The sequence below is a fragment of the Somniosus microcephalus genome, chromosome 11, assembly GCF_052327205.1.
Source record: "Somniosus microcephalus isolate GS21.2 chromosome 11, FLI_Smic_1.0, whole genome shotgun sequence".
Lineage (NCBI taxonomy): Eukaryota > Metazoa > Chordata > Chondrichthyes > Squaliformes > Somniosidae > Somniosus > Somniosus microcephalus.
Window position 1 is genome coordinate 239185528 of NC_140997.1, and position 24708 is coordinate 239210235.

The 24708-nt window shown below is 46.9% G+C and overlaps 1 protein-coding gene across 1 annotated transcript in view; it reads left to right on the forward strand.

Moving 5' to 3' along the window:
• LOC147111379 (6-phosphofructo-2-kinase/fructose-2,6-bisphosphatase 4-like) overlaps positions 1 to 24708 on the forward strand; it is a 135960-nt gene that overhangs the window by 59570 nt on the left and 51682 nt on the right. The window contains exons 5-7 of the mRNA XM_086000015.1: positions 13167 to 13241; positions 14404 to 14460; positions 14972 to 15093. Coding sequence (XP_085856141.1) covers positions 13167 to 13241; positions 14404 to 14460; positions 14972 to 15093 — 254 coding nt within the window. The remainder of the gene's footprint in view (positions 1 to 13166; positions 13242 to 14403; positions 14461 to 14971; positions 15094 to 24708) is intronic.

Sequence of the window (24708 nt, forward strand, 5' to 3'; positions counted from 1 at the left end):
TGTGTTAATGACCAGATAATCTGTTTTAGTGATGTTGATTGAGAGATAAATATTGGCCAGTAACACCGGGAAGAACTCCCCTGCTGTTCGAAATAGTGTCATGGGATCTTTTTACCTCCACCTGAGAGAGCAGATCGGTTTTAACATCCCATCATAAAGATGGCACCTCCGACAGTGCAGCGCTCCCTCAGTACTGCCCCTCCGACAGTGCAGCACTCCCTCAGTACTGCCCCTCTGACAGTGCGGCGCTCCCTCAGTACTGCACCTCCGACAGTGCGGCGCTCCCTCAGTACTGCCCCTCCGACAGTGCGGCGCTCCTTCAGTACTGCCCCTCCGACAGTGCGGCGCTCCCTCAGTACTGCCCCTCCGACAGTGCGGCGCTCCCTCAGTACTGCCCCTCCGACAGTGCGGCGCTCCCTCAGTACTGCCCCTCCGACAGTGCGGCGCTCCCTCAGTACTGCACTAGAATGTCCGCCTAGATTTTTGTGCTCCAGTCCCTGGAGTGGGACTTGAACCCATGACCTTCTGACTCAGAGGCGAGTGTGTGACCCACTGAGCCACGGCTGGCCTAGGTTCAATGTTCTTTGTTAGCTGCGCGGTCACTCAGCGCTCCAGGGAACCCACGCAGCTGATTGGCCGGCTTTTCAACACTAAAACCACGCAGGTGCGGTATTTTGAATGGCCCATGCAGCCCCTTAAATGGGCCGCGCAGGGTCAAGCAAAATTAGAAGGACTATTGCCTAGGTTATGTGCTTAAGTGATGCAACCCACAACCTTTTAACCCAGAGGCAATTATAGTCCTAAATGAGGCAGGCTGATGCCTTGAAATGTTAGCACAACATTCTGGAGTGACCATTCTAAGCAGTGTGGTGTAGGAATGTTGGACATGGGAACAGGAGTAGGTCATTCAGCCTCTCGAGCCTGTTCAGCAGTTTGAATGATGGTGAGTTAAAGGGCTGGGTAAAATATGCTCTATTTAAATTGAATTGGAGTAGCTGCAGGCTTCAACAGAAATAATCACTGCTTAAAGAAAGTCTATGGACGTACAGAAGGGGCAAGCTCTGTTATTGCCCCCATGTCGAAACTCAGAGCTGGAATAAGCAGGACAGCTCTCAGGATCAGAAGATCAGATCATCGGAGGCCAACGTTGTAAATGATTCAAGGGAACCAGTCCCATCTCTGCAACTAGTTACAGTGCTGTGCGGACGTACAATACAGTGTGGCAAAGCAGTAGATAGTGATGAGGATAGTTATAGGCTTCAGGATGGTGAAATGGGCAGAAGCATGGCAGATGGAATTCAATGCAGAGAAGTGGCAGAGACATTAAACAAATACTTTGTGTCTGACTTCACGGTAGAAGACACAAAAAACAAAAAACATTCCGCAAATAATGTGGAACCAAGGCTCTAGAGAGAATGAGGAACTTAAAAGAAATCAGTACAAGTAAAGACATAGTACTGGAGAAATTAATGGGACTAAGTGGCGACAAATCCCCTGGACCTGACGACCTGCATCCTCGGGTTTTAAAAGAGGTAGCTGCGGAGATAGTGGATGCACTGGTATTAATCTTCCAGAATTCCCTAGATTCTAGAACAGTCCCCAAGGATTGGAAGGTAGCAAACATAACCCCGCTATTTAAGAAAGGAGTAAGGAAAAAAAACAGAAACTTTCCGCCAGTTAGCCTGACATCAGTAGTAGGCAAAATGCTAGAATCTATTATTGGGACGTGGTAACAGGGCACTTAGAAAATCATAATATGATTTGGCAGAGTCAACATGGTTTTATGAAAGGGAAATCGTGTTTGACAAATCTGTTAGAAATTTTTGAAGATATAACTAGTAGGATGGATAAGGTGGATGTGGTGTATTTGAATTTTCAAAAAAGCATTCGATAAGGTGGCACACAAGAGGTTATTACACAAGATTAGGACTCATGGGATTGGGGGTAATATGGATTGAGGATTGGTTAATGGACATAAAACAGAGTAGGAATAAACGGGTCATTTTCGGGTTGGCAGGCTGTAACTAGTGGGGTACCGCAAGGAGCAGTGCTGGGGCCTCAGCTATTCACAATCTATATTAATGAGTTAGATGATGGGACGGAGTGTGCTGAGTGTAACGTATCCAAATTTGCTGATGATACAAAGTTAGGTGGGAAAGTAAGCTGTGAGGAGGATGCAAAGAGGCTGCAGAGAGATATAGACAGGTTTACTGAGTGGGCAAGAACATGGCAAATGGAATACAATGTGGGGAAGTGTGAAGTTATCCACTTTGGTAGGAAAAACAAAAAAGCAGAATATTTTTTGAATGGTGAGAGACTGGAAAATGTTTGCATTCAGAGGGACTTCGGTGTCCTTGTACATGAATCACAAAGTTAACATGCAGGTACAGCAAGCAATTAGGAAAGCAAATGGTATGTTAGCTTTTGTTACAAAGGGATTAGAGTATAAGAGTAAAGAAGTCTTACTACAATTATACAGGGCATTGGTGAGGCCACACCCGGAGTACTGTGTACAGTTCTGGTCTCCTTACCTAAGGAAAGACATACTTGTTTTACAGGGAGTGCAACAAAGGTTCATTAGTCTGGTTCCTGGGATGGGGGGATTGCCCTATGAGGAGAGATTGAGTAGACTAGGCCTATATTCCCTAGTGTTTAGAAGAATGAGAGGTGATCTAATTGGAACATATATCTGGTTCTGGGGAATGAGGTAGGTCAAGTGGAACAAGTGTCAGTAGGTGAACATTTAGGGAACAGTGATCATAGTATCATAAGGTTTAGATTAGCTATGGAAAAGGACAGGGAGCAATCTAGAGTAAAAATACTTAATTGGAGGAAGTCCAATTTCAGTGGGATGAGAATGGATCTGTCCCGGGTAAATTGGAATCAAAGATTGGCAGGTAAAACTGTAATGGAACAATGGGCTGCCTTTAAAGAGGAAATAGTTCGGAAACAGCCGAGGTACATTCCCACTAGGGGAAATGCAGGGCAACTGAAGTTAGGGCTCCATGGATGACGAAAGAGATAGAGAGTAATATGAAGCAGAAAAAGGGGGCATATAGAAACATAGAAGATAGGAGCAGGAGTAGGCCATTCGGCCCTTCGAGCCTGCTCCGCCATTCAACGAGATCATAGCTGATCATCCAAACCCTAGCACCCGGTCCCTACACCGACAGCCATCCCACCCAAGCCCTATCCCCGTAACCCCACGTATTTAATCCCCCCTAACACTAAGGGCCAATTTTTTTATCATGGCCAATCAACCTAACCCGCACATCTTTGGACTGTGGGAGGAAACCGGAGCACCCGGAGGAAACCCACGCAAACATGGGGAGAATGTGCAAACTCCACACAGACAGTCACCCGAGGCCGGATTTGAACCCGGGTCCCTGGCGCTGTGAGGCAACAGTGCTAACCACTATGACAGATGTCAGGTCGAGATTACATCTGAGAATCAGGCTAAATATAGAAAGTTCAGAGGAGAAGTGAAAAAGAAAATAAGAGAGAATAGAATGGCACTAACATAAAAGGTAATCCAAAAGTCTTCTATAGGCATATAAATAGTAAACCAGTAGTAAGAGGAGGGGTGGGGCTGATTAGGGACCAAAAAGGAGACCTATACATGGAGGCTGAGGGTATGGCTGAGGTGCTAAATGAGTACTTTGCATCTGTCTTCACCAATGAAGAGGATTCTGCCACAGACATAGTCAAGACCATCTATGACCCAAAGCCCTACCCCACTGCGGGCCAAGAACAGAGAGTATCAAGGACAGAGAGGCAGTCAGTGCCCGCTGGAAGGAGCACTTCGAAGATCTCCTTAACCGAGACTCTGTCTTCGATGAGAGTGTCTTCAACTCCATCCCGCAGCATGCTACCCGCCACCATCTTGGCACAACCCCAGCTCGGCATGAGGTTGGAAAGGCCATCCGACAACTGAAGAACAACAAGGCCTCAGGAGCAGATGGAATCCCCGCCGAGGCACTAAAGCATGGTGGAGGAGCACTACTGGCGCAAATTCATGAACTCGTTTCTCTTATCTGGAAGGAGGAGAGCATGCCAGGGGATCTCAGAGACGCTGTAATTGTGACCATCTTCAAGAAAGGTGACAAATCCGATTGCGGTAATTACAGAGGAGTTTCCCTGCTGTCTGCCACAGGGAAAGTCATCGCAAGAATCCTCCTCAATCGCCTTCTCCCAGTGGCCGAAGAGCTCCTCCCAGAATCACAATGTGGATTCCGCCCACTAAGGGGCACAATGGACATGATCTTCACCGCACGTCAATTACAAGAGAAATGCAGGGAGCAGCACCAACCACTGCACATGGCCGCCTTTGATCTCACAAAGGCCTTCGACACTGTCCACCGTGAGGGATTATGGAGTGTCCTCCTCAAATTCGGCTGCCCTCAAAAGTTTGTCACCATCCTCCGCCTGCTTCACGACAACATGCAAGCTGTGATCCTGACCAATGGTTCCACCACAGACCCAATCCACGTACGAACCGGGGTCAAGCAAGGCTGTGTCATCGCACCAACGCTCATCTCGATCTTCCTTGCTGCAATGCTCCATCTCGCCCTCAGTAAGCTCCCTGTGATAATAATAACTTCCGGGAAGTTATGTCATCACTTCCTGTGAACTGTGAACTATGAACTGTGTACATACCTCACTTCCTGTCATATGTCACTTCCTGTTGGACTGGTATAAATACTGGTCTGTTCAGTATTGTAAGAGGCTTCTCCCAGAGGCATGGTAAAGACCTCTCTTGTATATCGTGTGTTTATAAGTTACTTAAAGCTTACTTTAAAGTTACTTGATGGTAAGACTCCTTTTTCTTACATCAATTTAAGTAACTTAATATTTACACTCACAAATACTAGACCTTCGGACAAACTCGGAGTTAAGGATCCAGGGAACCACCCATCATGGAGAGAATCCTTAGACCTATTCGTCTGGACTTGGACCCGAATACACCAGCAGCTGGCAGGGTATGGAAGCATTGGTACCGTACTTTTGAGAATTTTCTGGATGAATGTAAAGCGGATGCTCCTGCTAGATTGAGGATACTTACCAATTATGTGACCCCAAAAGTGTTTGAATATGTTGATGAATGGGATAATTACGACGAGGTGATTCGGGCACTTAAACTGTATGCCAAGACCCCAAATGAGGTCTATGCTAGACATCTACTGGCCACAGCCCAACAAGGGCCAGGGGAATCAATTAACGAATTCCTGCAAGAACTTCGCAGGCTCAGCATAGATTGTAACTTTCAGGCAGCCTCAGCTGAGCTGTACCGCGAAGAAATGATTCGTGATGCTTTCATCTGCGGGATTGCCTCTCCATTTATACGCCAGCGTCTACTAGAAAGTAAAACACTTGAGCTACAAAAAGCTTTTGACCTAGCTTGTTCTCTGGATTTGGCAAAGAGAAATGCAGACCTCTATCAGCTGCCCAGATCTCGATCTGCTGCTGTAGCTGCAACCAGACAGTTCAAGCGGTCTCAGGTGAACCCTACCATGGGGGAATCTAATTTTGATAATTCTGATGAAGAAGAGGAGGATGACCCCACTTTAGCAGCCTCTTGGCAATCTAGGAAGGAATGCTTCTTTTGTGGAGATGCTTTTCACCCTAGGAAAACCTGCCCTGCTCGCAATGCAATCTGCAGTTATTGCAAAAAAAAGGGACACTTTGCTAAAGTTTGCCTATCAAGGGCCTCTACGAGGGCCAATCCAGCTAAGGCCTACCAAACTGCCCCAATTAGGGCCTATCAAGATGCTCCAGCTAGGACCTATCAAGCTTCCTCTCGAGCTCTCTCCCGAAGAAGCACACCGAGAGTTTTAGCCACTCTCTGTGCAACGACACCAATTACAGCTGCTTGCCCACAGAACCTGTCTCATGCAGCCACAAAAATTTCAATTAAAGGGCATACCTTAGATGCCTTAATTGACTCAGGAAGTACTGATAGTTTCATTAAGGAACAGATTGTTGCGAAATTGAAACTACATGTCTTCCCATCGGACCAGGCAATTGCGATGGCTCAGTCATCACTTAATACCAGAATCTCTGGCTTTTGTGTTGTTGATATGACACTTCATGGTCGTATGTATCCCTCCACCCGACTTTCGGTGCTCAAGGACTTATGTAGTGATCTCCTCTTAGGGCTGGACTTCCAAAAACAGCATAAGAAACTCACCATTGAGTTTGGTGGATCCAAACCCGGACTTACTATTTCTAATACACCGTCTAAATTACCGTTTTGTGCATTGTCAGCAGCTTCACTTGATGAACCCTCATTATTTGCCAGTATTCCGCCTCGATGCAAACCAATAATAACGAAATCGCGGCGCTTTAATCAGGAAGACCAATCTTTTATTGCGGCTGAAATCTCTCGACTTCTAGCAGAGGATATCATCGAACCATGTTCGTCGCCCTGGTGGGCTCAAGTCGTCATTGTCAAGAACCCTCTAAAACCTCACAAACAGCGACTATGCATCGATTATTCGCAAACCATCAATCAATATACCGACTTGGACGCCTACCCATTGCCACGCATTGATGATATGGTTAATAAACTGGCCGAATACAAAGTGTTCTCAACTTACGATTTAAAAAGTGCCTATCATCAGGTACCCTTGAAGGTCTCAGATAAGCAGTACACGGCCTTTGAGGCTAATGGACGGCTGTACCAATTTCGTCGCCTCCCATTCGGGGTTACTAATGGAGTGGCTGTCTTCCAACGGGCAATGGATGGGCTGGTTAAGCAGGAAAACCTAAGGGACACTTTTCCCTATCTTGATAACATTACCATTGCAGGTCACGATCAACAGGAACACGACGCCAACCTCCAAAAATTTCAGGATGCCCTCCATCGCCGTAATTTGACCCTGAATGAATCCAAATCTGTTGAGTCACAACCAACCATCAACATCCTTGGCTACTGCGTAGGCAATGGTATCATTAAGCCAGACCCAGAAAGACTTCGCCCGCTCCAAGAGCTCCCGTCACCTAAGAATCCGGCTTCTTTACGTCGGGCTCTCGGTCTGTTTGCATACTACGCTAAATGGATTCCTCATTTTTCGGACAAAATCCAACCCTTGCTGCATGCTAGATCATTTCCACTGGGAACAGCGGCTGTTGCAGCCTTTAACCTTCTCAAAAAACAGTTGGAGAAAGCGGCTCTTTACTCCATCGATGAGAATCTCCCTTTCGTGGTTGAATGTGATGCCTCGGAGGTGGTGATCTCGGCTACTCTGAATCAGGAAGGTCGTCCTGTAGCATTTATGTCCAGGACCTTACAAGGTGCCGAGCTACATTATCCTCCGGTTGAGAAAGAAGCCACAGCCATCATAGAGGCAGTACGGAAGTGGAACCATTTTCTAGCTCGCCAGCACTTTACATTGATCACGGACCAACGATCAGTCGCCTTCATGCTCGATAATCGAAAACGAACCAAAATTAAGAATAATAAAATACAACTTTGGAGGATGGAACTGGCCTCTTTTGGTTATACCATTATCGGCCTGGCAAGGAGAATGTGGCCCCGGACACCCTCACACGGGCATTCTGCTCCACTATGTCATCCTCCACTCTCATGGATGTCCACAATGGATTGTGTCATCCTGGCGTTACGCGCATGCTACATTTCGTACGATCACGGAATCTCCCTTTCTCCACTGGAGATGTAAAGAAAATATGCTCAGAATGCCGGCTTTGTGCGGAATTAAAACCTCAGTTCTCCCGCCCCTCGGATGGTATACTCATACATGCAACCCAACCGATGCAACGACTTAGCATCGATTTTAAGGGCCCAGTGCCCTCTTCAACTCGGAACACATATTTGCTCACCATGATCGATGAATATTCACGTTTTCCGTTTGCCTTCCCCTGCTCCAATATGCTGGCGTCCACAGTAATCTGCTGCCTTGAGCAGGTATTTTCTCTCTGTGGCATGCCGGCTTATATTCACTCAGATCGGGGTCCATCCTTTATGTCAAGGGAACTCGAGGACTACCTCTCAGAACGGGGAATTGCTACAAGCAAAACAACACCATACCATCCCATCGGAAATGGGCAGGTAGAGAGGTATAACGGTATCATCTGGAATTCCGTACGTCTCGCTTTAAGATCTCGGGGCCTACCAGACCAGCAATGGGAAACAGTGCTTCCGGATGCATTGCACTCTATACGGTCCCTGCTTTCTACAGCCACAAATACTACACCTCATGAGCGGTTCTTTGGATTCCAGCGTCGCTCATCTCATGGGACATCACTCCCGTCATGGCTAACTACTCCTGGACCTGTATTACTCCGAAGATACGTTCGGACGTCTAAAAATGACCCTCTCGTAGACGAGGTCGAACTAACCGATGCCAACCCCACCTATGCAAACATACGATATTCCGACGGCCGAGAATCTACCGTATCCTTACGGGATCTGGCTCCCTGCCCACCAGGACCTAGTGGGACATCGGGTGATGGCATTTCACCAGGAAACTCTTGGGACCTATCGGGTACCCCTCTCTAGGATCCTGATCGGACACCAACTAGCTTGGTGCCAGTAGAACCCCATACTCAAGGTTGCGACCCTCCCAGTACCGCGCATGAAAGTACTGATCCGCCACAGACCAGCTCTGCACCTCCCTCTGAACAGAGGCAGTCCGACTTTGAACCTATTGGGGCTCGTACTCGAAGCCATGATCTCCCCGACCCTTCACAGGGCAATCCAGGCCACACAGACTCTGACCAATGGCCAACCGCATGTAAGCGGACCAGCGACCCTCTACGACGGGAATCCAAACGGGTGCGACTCTTCCTTGTTCGGCGGCTGCGGACCAAAAGGTAGACCACAGCCTCCTAATCCTGCAGGAGGGAAGAATGTGATAATAATAATAACTTCCGGGAAGTTATGTCATCACTTCCTGTGAACTGTGAACGATGAACTGTGTACATACCTCACTTCCTGTCATATGTCACTTCCTGTTGGACTGGTATAAATACTGGTCTGTTCAGTATTGTAAGAGGCTTCTACCAGAGGCATGGTAAAGACCTCTCTTGTATATAGTGTGTTTATAAGTTACTTAAAGCTTACTTTAAAGTTACTTGATGGTAAGACTCCTTTTTCTTACATCACTCCCCACTGGAGTGGAGCTAATTTACAGAACAAACGGGAAACTGTTCAACCTTCGTCGCCTCCAGTCCAGATCCAAGGTCGTCCCATCCTCTGTCGTCGAATTACAGTATGCAGACAATGCTTGCGTCTGCGCTCACTCAGAGGTCGAACTCCAAACCATCGTCAAAACCTTCACCGAAGCGTACGAGAGCATGGGCCTTACACTAAACATCCGTAAGACAAAGGTCCTCTACCAACCTGCCCCCGCCACACAGTACTGCCCCCCGATTATCAAAATCCACGACAAGGCCTTGGACAACGTGGACCACTTTCCATACCTCGGGAGCCTACTGTCAACAAGGGCAGACATCGATGACTAAGTCCAACACCGCCTTCAGTGTGCCAGTGCAGCCTTCGGTCGCCTGAGGAAGAGAGTGTTTGAAGACCAGGACCTCAAACCCGGCACTAAGCTCATGGTCTACAGGGCAGCAGTGATACCCGCCCTGCTGTATGCCTCAGAGAAATGGGCCATGTACAGCAGGCACCTCAGCACTGGAGAGGTACCACCAACGCTGCCTCCGCAAGATCCTGCAAATCCATTGGCAGGATAGGCGCACCAGCGTCCGTGTTCTCGCTCAGGCCAACATCCCCAGCATCGAAGCTTTGACCACGCTTGATCAGCTCCGATGGACGGATCACATCGTCTGCATGCCTGATACGAAACTCCCAAAACAAGCGCTCTACTCTGAGCTCCGACACGGCAAGGGAGCCCCAGGTGGGCAGAGGAAATGCTTCAAGGACGCCTTCAAAGCCTCCTTGAAAAAGTGCGACATCCCCACCGACACCTGGGAATCCCTGGCCCAAGACCGCACAAGTGGAGGAAAAGCATCCGAGAAGGCGCCGAACACCTCGAGTCTCTTCGCCGGGAGCAAGCGGAAGCCAAGCACAGGTAGCTGAAGGAGCGCACGTCAACCCAAGCACCCCACCCACCCGCCCCTTCAATCACCGTCTGCCCCACCTGTGACAGAGTCTGTAGGTCCCGCATTGGACTAATCAGTCACCTGCAAACTCATTTTTAATGTGGAAGCAAGTCATCCTTGGTTCCCGAGGGACTGCCTAAGAAGAAGTGAAGGAGGGGGTAGAGGAGAGACCGCATGGGATAAAAATTGATAGAGGAGGTATCAGAAAGGCTGGGCGTACTTAAAGTAGATAACTCACCAGAAGCGGATGGGATGCATCCTAGGATGATGATCGCGAAGGTACTGGCCATAATCTTCCAATCCTCCTTAGAAACGGGGGTGATGCCAGAGGACTGGAGAATTACAAATGTTACACCCTTGTTCAAAAAAGGGTGTAAAGATAAACCCAGCAACTACAGGCCCAGTCAGTTTAACCTCGGTAGTGGGGAAGCTTTTAGTGACAATAATCAGGGACAAAATTAACAGTCACATGGACAAGTGTGGAATAATTAAGGAAAGCCAGCATGGATTTGTTAAAGGCAAATCGTGTTTAACCAACTTGATGGAGTTTTTTGATGAGGTAACAGAGGGTTGATGAGGACAATGCGGTTGACGCGATGTACATGGATTTCCAAAAGGCGTTTGACAAAGTGCCACATAATAGGTTTGTCAGCAAAGTTGAAGCCCATGGAATAAAAGAGACAGTGGCAGCATGGATACGAAATTGGCTTAGTGACAGGCAACAGAGCGCAGTGGTGAATGGTTGTTTATTGGACTGGAGGAAGGTACACAGTGGTGTTCCCAGGAGTCGGTTCTAGGACCACTGCTTTTCTTGATATATATTAATGACTTGGATGTGGGTGTACAGGGCACAATTTCAAAATCTGCAGATGACACAAAACTTGGAAGTATAGTGAACAGTGAGGAGAATAGTAATAGATTCAGGAAGACAGACAGGCTGGTGGAATGGACGGGCACACGGCAGATGAAATTTAACACAGAAAAGTACGAAGTGATGCATTTTGGTTCAAAGAATGAAGAGAGGACATATAAACTAAAGGGTACCATCCTAAAGGGTGTGCATGAACAGAGACACCTGGGGGTATATGCACAAATCATTGAAGGTGGCAGGGTAAGTTGAGAAAGCAGTTCAAAAAGCTTTTGGGATCCTCGGCTTCATGAATAGAGGTATAGAGTACAAAAGTATGGAGATTATGATGAACCTGTATAAAACACTGGAGTATTGTGTCCAATTCTGGGCACCGCACTTTAGGAAGGATGTGAAGGCCTTAGAGAGGGTGCAGAAAAGATTTACGAGAATAATTCCAGGGATGAGGGACTTCAGTTACGTGGATAGACTGGAGAAGCTGGGGTTGTTCTCCTTAGAGCATAGAAGATTGAGAGGAGATTTGATAGAGGTGTTCAAAATCATGAAGGGTCTGGACAGAGTAGAGAGAGAGAAACTGTTCCCATTGGCAGAAGGGTCGAGAACCAGAGGACGCAGATTTAAGGTGATTGGCAGAAGGCGACATGAGGAAAAACTTTTTTATGCAGTGAGTGGTTAGAATCTGGAATGTACTACCTGAAAGGGTGGTGGAGGCAGACACAATCACAGCTTTCAAAAGGGAGTTGGTAAGTATTTGAAGGGGAAAAAAATTGCAGGGCTCCGGGGAAAGGGTGGGGGAGTGGGACTAGCTGAGGTGCTCTTGCAGCGAGCCGGCACGAGCTCGAATGGCCTCCTTCTGTGCTGTAACCATTCTATGATTCTATAACGGTCTTAAGGGACTTGACAGGGTTAATGCTGAGAAAATGTTTCCCCTGGCTGGGGAATCTAGAACACGGGGTCACAGTCTCAGAATAAGGGGTCGGCTATTTAGGACTGAGATGAGGAGAAATTTCTTCACTCAAAGGGTTGTGAATCTTTGGAATTCTTTACCCCAGAGAACTGTGGATGCTGAGTCATTGAGTATATTGAAGACAGAGGTTGATAAGTTTTTGGGAACTGAGGGAATTAAGAGATCTGGGGATAGTACGGGAAGGTGGAGTTGAGGTAGAAGATCAGCCATGATCTTGTTGAATGGCGGAGCCGGCTCAAAGGGCCAAATGGCCTAGTCCAGATCCTATTTCTTATGTTCTTATGCAAGTGTGAAGTCATGCACTTTAGGAGGACTAATGTAGAAAGACAGTATGCTATAAATGGCACGATTTTGAAAAGTGTCGATGAGCAGAGAGACCTTTGTGTCCATATACACAAATCCTTAAAGGTGGCAGAGCAAGTTGATAAAGTAGTTAAGAAAAGCCTACAGTTTATGCTTTTATATTCTATTCCTCTATTTATAAACCCAAGAGATTAGGCTCGAACTTTACAAATCACTGGTTAGGCCTCAGTTGGAGTATTGTGGACAATTCTGGGAACCACAGTTCAGGAAAGATGTAAAGGCCTTAGAAAGACTAGAGAGGAGGTTTACCAGGATGTTACCTGGGATGAGGGACTTCAGTTATGAGGAGAGGTTGGAAACGTCCGGACTGTTCTCCTTGGAACAGAGCAGGTTAAGAGATGACCGAAAGAGGTTTTCAAGATGATGAGAGGTTTTGATCGAGTAAATAGAGAAAAACTATTCCCTCTGGGGAGTGGGTCAATAACCAGAGGTCATAGATTCATAATCATTGGCTAAAGATCTCGAGGGGAGAGGAGGAGAAATGTTTTCACTCAATGAGTTGTGGGGATCGGGAACACTCGACCTGAACAGGTGGTGGGAGCTGAATCCATCAATAATTTGAATTACTTGAGGATGAGGCACTTGCAGGGTTACGGGCAAACAGCGGGGAGTGGGACTGAGCACGACTGCTCTTACAAAGAGCCAGTACAGGCACGATGGGCTGAATGGCCTCTTTCTGTGCCATAGGTTTCTATGAATGAGAGCCGTGAAAGGAGTTCAGTATACTGCAGCAATAGACTCCAGCAGCCATTACCGGTTGAATTGGAAACCAGCTTTTGCTCTGTATTGGGGCCGGTTCCTCGCCTCCTTGTTTCTTCCCAGCTCCCGCCCCCCACCACCCCACCTGTACTCTTGCTGAAGGCACTTCTAATAATCTCTCAACAGGTCTTTGATGCCACAAACACTACACGGGAACGGAGAGAAACCATTATAAACTTTGCAGAACAGAATGGATACAAGGTTAGTTTGCAGTGATTGCTGTGTGTGCAGGATTGACTTTGCCTCGTGGCGTTGCAGGGCTATCCTGTTTCATGCTCCTGTGTCGTGACCCTGCGAGGGGAAAAGTGCTGCTGCTTTTAACTCCTAGCATTTACCATATTTACTCAAATACTGGGCTGCTCATTCAGAATCCTCTCTGTACTGCAGCAGAAAGCTCAGGTTGCCAACAAAGAGAAATGCAATAGATATGGGCACCGTTTCTGGCAGAGTGAGGCAGGAATCGTGCAGTGTGCGACTCCCCCATGGTTTAAAGAGCTCCCACGCAGTTGATGCATCTCTCTTTTCCATACAGTGTCCTCATTCTTCTGAGCCCCTCCCCCCTCTGTGCGTGTCCCTTCCCCTCCGCGCTCCCCTGTGCAACCCCCCCCCCCGCAAGTTTATTGGAAAGCAAGTTACAAATGACACGTGTTGAGTTTGTGTTTGAGTGAATGAATGTGGGTTGGTACAGTTGTCCTAAAGACAGCTGATTGTATTGTATATTTAATATAATTGCAGACAGTAACAGTAGAAAAGACTTTGGTAAATAAAGCCGAGGTATTTGACATTGAATTGATGAGTTAATGTTTGTAAATGATTCGGCGCTGGGCTGTGGTTCAGCTTTTCTGTAATGCTTTGTGTCGCACTCTACCTGGGACTGGTCGACGTTACATTGCAGTCAAATTGTCAGCAAGTGTCAATCCAAAATTATCAGGAAAAAATATTTACACAGAGTTTGGTTAAAATGTACAATTCTCTGTCGCAACTTGTTGGTGAAGCGGAATCCACTTTGTTTACAGGAAATTAGTCACCAGCAAAAGAGGAATTTTAAAGGACATGGGGTGAGCAGGAGAGTGGGATTAGATTATATAATTTGTGGAAGAAAGTACTGGCATAAATGTGATGAACTAAATAACCTTTTTCATGCAACTGGGAAATGTGCACAAGATTTTTTTATACTTTTTAAAATATTGGTGGGAAACGATATGTTTGAATACGGAGGCTTTAGATGGAGGAGTCCAGTGTCGAGTGTGTTTCATTTCCTCTTTGTTTTGAGTTTTTGGAAATGGAAGATTAAACTTTATTAAATTAATCTCTTTCTCCCCCTTTTCATAACTGATTTTCCAATCCATTTTGTGATCCCAAGGTGTTCTTTGTTGAGTCGGTGTGTGAGAATCCAGAAGTTATTGAGACGAACATTGTGGTAAGTTGGATATTGATGTCTGAGAAATTTGTCTGACCTGCTTTGTATGTTAGTGATCAAGTTGTAATTAAACTAGAATTAGGTCGATTCCCCAAAGTGGTTAATGCAGTTTGATCCCTTTTCTCTTCGGGATCTGCCTCTCACCAGGCAACATTGAATGAGCTCTGCGTCCACTCCTGTACCGAGTCAAGATAGCATTTTCAAAATGGACCTTTTATAAATCTGGGGTGAGATGTTGCTTCAAGGGATTGTCCATTCAGGGATTGTTTTAAAATCCTGATCACTAGAAGTGAAAGCTGAGGTTATGCCAGTTGCCATGGAAACGTGAAGTGCACTGCAATTGTAAGTTGCAAGCGACCTTCGGCCTATTGAAAGTGTAAGGTCAGACAGTGGTGCTGATTGGCGATGGGGTAATACTATGGATCTCCAGGTAATTTGCATTTATTTCCCATTGTTGATGTCTTTCTATATCCAAGGCACATTGCTAATGGTTGTACTTTGCTCCGTTTAGCAAGTGAAGCTGGGCAGCCCAGACTACAGTGACTGTAACAATGACGAAGCTATATCTGACTTCCTGAAAAGGATAGAGTGTTACCAGAACACATATGAGCCGCTCAACGAAGTGTCAGATAAGTACGTTGGCCTCTGTGTATATCGCCATCATAGAATGCAATGGCACAGAAAGGCTTTCTGACTCGCTCCAGCCAGTGAGTCTAATCCCACTCTCCCCACTCCCCCCACCCTCTAATATCCCCCAGTCTAATCCCACTCCCCGCACCCTCTCATATCCCCCAGTCTAATCCCACTCCCCGCACCCTCTCATATCCCCCACTCTCCCCACTCCCCGCACCCTCTAATATTCCCCAGTTTAATCCCACTCCCCACACCCTCTCATATTCCCCAGTTTAATCCCACTCCCCGCACCCTCTAATATTCCCCAGTCTAATCCCACTCCCCGCACCCTCTCATATCCCCCACTCTCCCCACTCCCCGCACCCTCTAATATTCCCCAGTTTAATCCCACTCCCCGCACCCTCTAATATCCCCCACTCCCCGCACCCTCTCATATTCCCCAGTTTAATCCCACTCCCCGCACCCTCTAATATCCCCCACTCTCCCCACTCCCCGCACCCTCTCATATTCCCCAGTTTAATCCCACTCCCCGCACCCTCTAATATCCCCCACTCTCCCCACTCCCCGCACCCTCTCATATTCCCCAGTTTAATCCCACTCCCCGCACCCTCTAATATCCCCCACTCTCCCCACTCCCCGCACCCTCTAATATTCCCCAGTTTAATCCCACTCCCCGCACCCTCTAATATCCTCCCCACTCCCCGCACCCTCTCATATTCCCCAGTTTAATCCCACTCCCCGCACCCTCTCATATTCCCCAGTTTAATCCCACTCCCCGCACCCTCTAATATTCCCCACTCTCCCCACTCCCCGCACCCTCTCATATTCCCCAGTTTAATCCCACTCCCCGCACCCTCTAATATTCCCCACTCTCCCCACTCCCCGCACCCTCTCATATCCCCCACTCGAATCCCACTCCCCGCACCCTCTAATATTCCCCAGTTTAATCCCACTCCCCGCACCCTCTCATATCCCCCACTCGAATCCCATTCCCCGCACCCTCTAATATCCCCCAGTCTCCCCACTCCCCGCACCCTCTAATATTTCCCACTCCCACTCCCCGCACCCTCTAATATTCCCCACTCTAATCCCACTCCCCGCACCCGCTAATATCCCACCCACTCCACCCCCTGTAGTAGCGAGTTCCACATTCTCGCCACTCTCTGGGTAAAGAAGTTTCTTCTGAGTTCCCTGTTGGATTTATTAGTGACTATCTTTTATATTTATGTCCCCTAGTTCTGGTCTCGCCTGTAAGTCTAACCACCTCCACTTGACATTCAACAGCATTACCATGGTCGAATGCCCCCCTGTGCGGTCTGCACAGAGCGGGATTAAATGGAGTGGACTTGAGTGTTTTATTTGGGAATTTAGAAAGACACGGAATTTGGAGAAGAGGGGGAAAGAGTTGTTGCTTTTTGCCGACACTACTTGTAGTGCTTTGTGTTACAGGTAGATATTTAATTTCAGTGCCCTTAACTTAATCTAGATCAAGAAACTACACTGTAAACTAAGTTACCGAAATACAAATTTAATTAAATAAAACAAGGTCATAGAGGGATGGCAGTGCAGGTTGGTGTGCCACAACTGCAGCATGTGGGAGTTTGTGGAGAACATTGTGATCCTGGACAACCATGTTTGCAGTAAGTGCCTGCATCTTGAGGAACTTCAGTTCAGTTTTTGAGCTGGAGTCTGAGGTGCAGACATTGTGGGGCATCGGGGAGGGGGAGAGTTACCCTGACACTTTGATCCAGGAGGCAGTCACACCCCTTAGGTTAGGTAGTGGTACAGGTCTGGTTAGTGGTCAGGGACAGGAGGGTGTGACTGCAACTCAGGCAGGTAAGGGGACCCCAGGTGCAGTGCTGGAGGAGCCTCAGCCTTTGCCCTTGTCCAACAGGTATGAGGTTCTTGCTGCCTGTGTGGATGAGGGAAAAGCCTGCAGGATGGGTGAGCAAGCTGACCATGGCACCACGGTACAGGAGACCATTCAAGTGGGGGGAGTGAAAGGGAATGTAGTTGTGGTAGGGGACAGTACAGTCAGGGGGATAGATACTGTCGTGACCGAGAGTTCCGATGGTTGTGTTGCCTGCCCGGTGCCAGGGTTAAAGACATCTCCTTGCGGCAGGAGAAGAAGTTGGAGTGAGAGGGGCAGGATCAAGTTGTCGTGGTCCACGTAGAAACCAACGACATAGGTAGAATTAGGAATGAGGTTCTGCTGAGGAAGTTTGAGGAGCTAGGATCCAAATTAAAAAGCAGAACCTCAAAGGTAATAATCTCTGGATTGTTACCTGAGCCACGTGCAAATTGGCATAGGGACAAACAGATTAGAGGTTTAAATGCGTGGCTCAAAGAGTGGTGTGGGAGGGAGGGTTTCAGTTCATGGGGCACTGGCACCAGTACTGGGGAAAGAGGGAGCTGTTCCATTGGGCTCCACTTATACCGGGCCGGGACCAGTGTCCTGGCGAACTGAATAACTAGGGCTATAGACAGGGCTTTAAACTAATGAAGGGGGGATGGGAGGATTCAGGAAAGAGTAAATTTAAAAGCAGCGAGAGAAATGTTGAGGCTCGAGAGCAGAGTAGAGTTTTGGGTAAAAATAAGCAGAGTGGGTCAGGAAGGGACAGAGAGAGTAACAAAGGTCATAGGGCATCAGTGACTAAGGTGACAGGCTTACTTAACTTTTAGAAGAGACGGGCCAAATGGAAAAGGAGGAGGGGTAGCCCTGATAATAAAGGATGGGATTAAGACAGTAGAGAGAAAGGATCTTAGCTCCGAAAATCAAGAAGTAGAATCCGTTTGGGTGGAGCTAAGAAACAGCAAGGCGCAGAAAACATTGGTGGGTGTGGTTTCTAGGCCCCCAAATAGTAGTTGTAATGTAGGGCAGAGTATAAATCAGGAAATTAGTGGCGCATGTAACAAGGGTAATACAGTGATCGTGGGGGACTTTAATCTACATATATAGACTGGGCAAACCAAATTTGCAGTAATCGTGTGGAGGACGAATTCATGGAATGTATGCAAGATAGTTTTTTAGATCAATATGTTGAGGAACCAATATGGGAAAGGCTATTATAGATCTAGTATTGTGCAATGAGAAAGGGTTAATTAATAACCTTTTAGTAAAGGGGCCTTTAGGGAAGAGTGACCATAATATGACAGAATTTTATATTGAGTTTGAAAGTGATTTAGTTAAATCCGAAACTAGGGTCTTAAATCTAAACAAAGCAAACTACGTAGGTATGAGGGGCGAGTTAGCTAAGGTAGATTGGGAAATTACATTAAAAGGTATGACGGCAGAGAAGCAATGAATAGCATTTAAAGAATTAATACATAATTTACAACAAATATACATTCCTTTAAGGCACAAAATCCCCACAGGAAAAGTGGTCCAACCGTGGCTAACAAGAGAAGTTAAAGATAGTATTAGATCGAAGGAAGAGGCTTATAATGTTGCCAAAAGAGTTGTAAGCCTGAGGATTGGGAGAATTTTAGAATTCAGCAAAGGAGGACCAAGACATTGGTAAAGAAAGGCAAAATAGAATATGAGACTAAACTAGCGACAGACGTAAAAACAGACTGTAAAAGCTTCTATAGGTATGTAAAAGGGAAAAGATTAGTGAAAATAAATGTGGGTTCCTTACAGGCTGAGACAGGAGAAATTATAATGGGGAATAAGGAAATGGCAGAGAAATTAAACAAATACTGTGTGTCTCTTCACCAAAGACGCAAAAGACTTCCTGGAAATAGGAACTAAAAGAAATTAGTATTAGTAAAAAAAAAAAAAAAAATAGTACTGGAGAAATTAATGGGACTGAGAGCCGATAAATCCCCTGGACCTGATGGCCTACATCCTAGGGTTTTGAAAGAGGTGGCTATAGAGATAGTGGATGCATTGGTTGTCATTTTCCAAAATTCCATAGATTCTAGAACGTTTCCCGCAGATTGGAAAGTAGCAAATGTAACCCCACTATTTAAGAAAAGAGGGAGAGGGAAAACGGGGAACTACAGCCCAGTTAGCCTGACATCAGTAATGGGGAAAATGCTAGAATCTATTAAGGATGTGGTAACAGGGCACTTAGAAAATAATAATGGGATTGGGCAGAGTCAACACGGATTTATGAAAGGGAAATCGTGTTTGATGAATCTGTTAAGAGTTTTTTGAGGTTGTAACTAGCAGAATAGATAAGGGGGAACCAGTGGATGTGGTGTATTTGGATTTTCAGAAGGCATTCGATAAGGTGCCACACAAGAGGTTATTAAACAAAATTAGGGGTCATGGGATTGGGGGTAATATACTAGCATGGATTGAGGATTGGTTAATGGACAGAAAACAGAGAGTAGGAATAAACGGGTCATTTTCGGGTTGGCAGGCTGTAACTAGTGGGGTACCGCAAAGATCAGTGCTTGGGCCTCAGCTATTCACAATCTACAGCAATGATTTGGATGAGGGGACCAAATGTAATATATCCAAAATTGCTGATGATACAAAGCTGGGTGGGAATGTAAGTTATGAGGAGGATGCAAAGAGGCTTCAAGGGGATATAGACAGGCTAAGTGAGTGGGCAAGAACATGGCAGATGGAATATAATGTGGAGAAATGTGAAGTTATCCACTTTGGTAGGAAAAATAGAAAAGCAGATTCTTTTTTAAATGGTGAGAGATTGGGAAATGTTGGTGTTCAGAGGGACCTGGGTGTCCTTGTACACGAATCACTGAAAGTTAACATGCAAGTACAGCAAACAATTAGGAAAGGATTTGAGTACAAGAGTAAAGACGTCTTACTGCAATTATATAGGGCCCTGGTGCGACCACACCTGGACCATTGTGGACAGTTTTGGTCTCCTTACCGAAGGAAGGATATACTTGCCATAGAGGGAGTGCAAGGGAGGTTCACCAGACTGGTTCATGGGTTGGGGGGATTGTCCTATGAGGAGAGATTGAGTAGACTGGGCCTATATTCTCTAGAGTTTAGAAGAATGAGAGGTGATCTCATTGAAACATACAAAATTCTTACAGGGCTCGACAGGGAGGATGTTTCCCCTGGCTGGGGAGTCTAGAACCAGGGGTCACAGTCTCAGAATAAGGGGCCGGCCATTTAGGACTGAGATGAGGAGAAATGTCTTCACTCAGAGGGTGGTGAATCTTTGGAATTCTCTACCCCAGAGGGCTGTGGAGGCTCAGTCATTGGGTATATTCAAGACAGAGATCAAGAGATTTTTGAATATTTTTTTTATTTGTTCATGGGATGTGGACATCACTGGCAAGGCCAGCATTTATTGCCCATCCCTAATTGCCCTTGAGAAGGTAGTGGTGAGCCGCCTTCTTGAACCGCTGCAGTCCGTGTGGTGAAGGTACTCCCACAGTGCTGTTAGGGAGGGAGTTCCAGGAATTTGACCCAGCGACGATGAAGGATCAGCGATATACTTCCAAGTCAGCAGGGTGTGTGACTTGGAGGGGAACTTGGAGGTGGTGGTGTTTCCATGCGCCTGCTGCCCTTGTCCTTCTAGGTGGAAGAGGTTGCGGGTTTGGGAGGTGCTGCCGAAGAAGCCTTGGCGAGTTGCTGCAGTACATCTTGTAGATGGTACACACTGCAGCCACGGTACGCCGGTGGTGCAGGGAGTGAATGTTTAAGGTGGTGGATAGGGTGCCAATCAAGGGGGCTGCTTTGTCCTGGATGGTGTCGAGCTTCTTGAGTGTGGTTGGAGATGCACTCATCCAGGCAAGTGGAGAGTATTCCATCACACTCCTTACTTGTGCCTTGTAGATGGTGGAATGGCTTTGGGGAGTCAGGAGGTGAGACACTCGCCGCAGAATACCCAGCCTCTGACCTGCTCTTGTTGCCACAGTATTTATGTGACTGGTCTAGTTAAGTTTCTGGTCAATGGTGACCCCCCAGGATGTTGATGGTGGGGGATTCGGCGATGGTAATGTCGTTAATGTCAAGGGGCGGTGGTTAGACTCTCGCTTGTTGGATATAGTGCCTGGCACTTATGTTACCTGCCACTTATCAGCCCAAGCCTGAACGTCATCCAGATCTTGTTGCATGCGGGCATGGACTGCTTCATTATCTGAGGAGATGTGAATGGCGCTGAACACTCTAGTCATCAGCGAACTTCCCCACTTTTGACCTTATGTTGGAGGGAAGGTCATTGATGAAGCAGCTGAAAATGGTTGGGCCTGAGACACTGCTCTGCGGAACTCCTGCAGCGATCTCCTGGGGCTGTGATGATTCACCTCAAACCACCACAGCCATCTTCCTTTGTGCTAGACATGACTCCAGCCAGTGGAGAATTTTCCTCCCGATTCCCATTGACTTTTTAATATGAAGGGAATCAAGGAATATTGGGATAGTGCAGGAAAGTGGAGATGAGGTAGAAGATCAGCCATGATCTTATTGAATGGTGGAGCAGGCTTGAAGGGCCAAATGGCCGACTCCTGCTCCTATTTGTTATGTTCTTATGTTGAACATCCTGAGGGTCACCATTGACCAGAAACTTAACTGGACCAGCCTCGTAAATACGGTGGCTTCAAGAGCAGGTCAGAGGCTAGGTATTCTGTGGCGAGTGTCTCACCTCCTGATTCCCCAAAGCCTTTCCACCATCTACAAGGCACAAGTTAGGAGTGTGATGGAATACTCTCCACTTGCCTGGATGAGTGCAGCTCCAACAACACTCAAGAAGCTCGACACCATCCAGGACAAAGCAACCCGCTTGATTGGCACCCCATCCACCACCTTAACCATTCACTCACTCCACCACCGGTGTACCATGGCTGCAGTGTGTACCATCTACAAGATGCACTGCAGCAACTCGCCAAGACTTCTTCGGCAGCACTTCCCAAACCCGCGACCTAGAAGGACAGGGGCAGCAGGTGCATGGAAAAACCACCACCTCCAAGTCACACACCATCCTGACTTGGAAATATATCGCTGTTCCTTCATCGTCGCTGGGTAAAAATTCTGGAACGCCCTCCCTAACAGCACTGTGGGAGTACTTTCACCACATGGATTGCACCATTTCTCGAGGGCAATTAGGGATGGGCAATAAATGCTGGCCTTGCCAGCGATGCCCGCATCCCGAGAATGAATTTTAAAAAATTCTTCTGTAACCCCTCAGTCTTCTCATTTCTAGAGGAAAGAACCCCAGCCTGGTCAATCTTCCATGATGGGTATAACCTTTCAGTGAGTGTGTTTATGTGCATTTGCGCACATGTTTGAGTGCATTCTGCAGGAGCGTGCTCATGAATATTTCTTTTCGTGTTTCTATAGGTGCATGTCTGCAGGAGTCTGTGTGTCTGCAGGAGTCTGTGTGCATCTGAGTCTGACTGAGTCATAGAATGATACAGCACAGAAGGAGGCCATTTGGCCCATTGTAAATCTACCCTGAACCTTCTCTCCTCTAAGGAGAACAATCCCAGCTTCTCTAGTCCCTCCACGTAACTGAAGTCGTGCATCCCATGTAAATCTCCTCTGCACCCTCTCCAGCGTTGACATCCTTCCTAAAGTGTGGTGCCTAGAATTGAACACAATACTCCAGCTGAGGCCTAATCAGTGATTTATAAAGGTTTAGAATAACTTCCTTGCATTTGTACTCTGCCTCTGTTTATAAAGCCAAGGATTCCATATGCTTTTTACCAACCTTTTTAACTTGTCCTGCCACCTCCAAAGATTTGTGTACATTAACCCCCCAGGTCTCTGTTCCTGCACCCCCTTCACAAGAACATAAGAAATTGGAGCAGGAGTAGACCATTTGGCCCTTCGAACCTACTCCACCATTCAATAAGATCGTGGCTAATCTTCTACCTCATCTCCACCTTCCCGCACTCTCCCCATACCCCTTTAATTCCCTTAGTGTCCAAAAATCTAGCGATCTCAGCCTTGAATAAACTCAACGACTGAGCCTCCACAGCCCTCTGGGGTAGAGAATTCCAAAGATTCACCGCCCTCTGAGTGAAGAAATTTCTCCTCATCTCAGTCCTAAATGGCCGACCCCTTATTCTGAGACTGTGACCCCTGGTTCTTGACTCCCCAGCCAGGGGAAACACCCTCTCTGCATCTACCCTGTCAAGCCCTGTAAGAATTTTGTATGTTTCAATGAGATCACCTCTCATTCTTTTAAACTCGAGAATATAGGCCTAGTCTACTCAATCTCTCCTCATAGGACAATCCCCCCATCCCAGGAATCAGTCTGGTGAACCTTCGTTGCACTCCCTCTATGGCAAGTATATCCTTCCTTAGGTAAGGAGACCAAAACTGTACACAATACTCCAGACTTCTTTACTCTTAAACATAGAAGATAGGAGTAGGCCATTCGGCCCCTCGAGCCTGCTCCGCCATTCAATGAGATCATGGCTGATCATCCAAATTCAGTACCCTGTCCCTGCCTTCTCCCCATATCCCTTGATCCCTTTAGCCTTAAGAAATATATCCAACTCTTTCTTGAATATATTTAATGAACTGGCCTCCACCGCCCTCTGTGGCAGAGAATTCCACAGGTTCACCACTCTGGGTGAAGAAATTCCTCCTCATTTCAGTCCTAAATGGCTTACCCCTTATCCTTAGACTATGACCCCTGGTTCTGGACTCCCCGGCCATCAGAAACATCCTTCCTGCATCTAGTCTGTCCAGACCTGACAGAATTTTATAAGTTTCGATGAGATCCCCTCTCAATCTTCTAAACTCCAGTGAGTATAAGCCCAATCGACACAATCTCTCCTCATACGTCATTCCTGCCATCCCAGGTATCAGCCTGGTGAATCTTCGCTGCACTCCCTCCATGGCAAGAACGTCCTTCCTCAGGTAAGGCAACCAAAACTGCACACAATATTCAAGGTGCGGTCTCACCAAGGCCCTGTACAACTGCAGCAAGACATCCTTGTTCTTGTACTCGAACCCTCTTGCTACGAAGGCCAACATACCATTTGCCTTCTTAACCGCCTGCTGCACCTGCATGCTTACCTTCAGCGACTGGTGCACAAGAACACCCAGGTCTCTTTGCACTTCCCCTTCTCCCAATCTATTGCCATTCAAATAATAATCTGCCTTCCTGTTTTTGCCACCAAAGTGGATAACCTCACATTTATCCACATTATAGTGCATTTGCCATGTTTCTGCCCAATCACCCAACCTGTCGAAATCGTACTGGAGTTTCACGACATCCTCTTCACAGCACACCCTCCCACCCAGTTTTGTGTCGTCTGCAAATTTGGAGATATTACATCCAATTCCCTCGTCCAGATCATTAATATATATTGTGAACAGCTGGGGTCCTAGGACCGATCCTTGCGGTACCCCACTAGTCACTGCCTGCCACTCGGAAAACGACCTGTTTATTCCAACTCTTTGCTTTCTGTCCGCCAACCAGTTCTCTATCCAAGTCAATACCTTGCCCCCAATCCCATGTGCCTTAATTTTGCACGCTAATCTCTTATGTGGGACCTTATCGAAAGCCTTCTAAAAGTCCAAATACACCACATCCACTGGTTCTCCCTTATCTATTTTACCAGTTACATCCTCAAAAAATTCCAGTAGATTAGTCAAGCATGATTTACCTTTTGTAACTCCATGTTGACTTTGTCCGATCCTGTCACTGCTTTCCAAGTGCTCTGCTATTACATCTA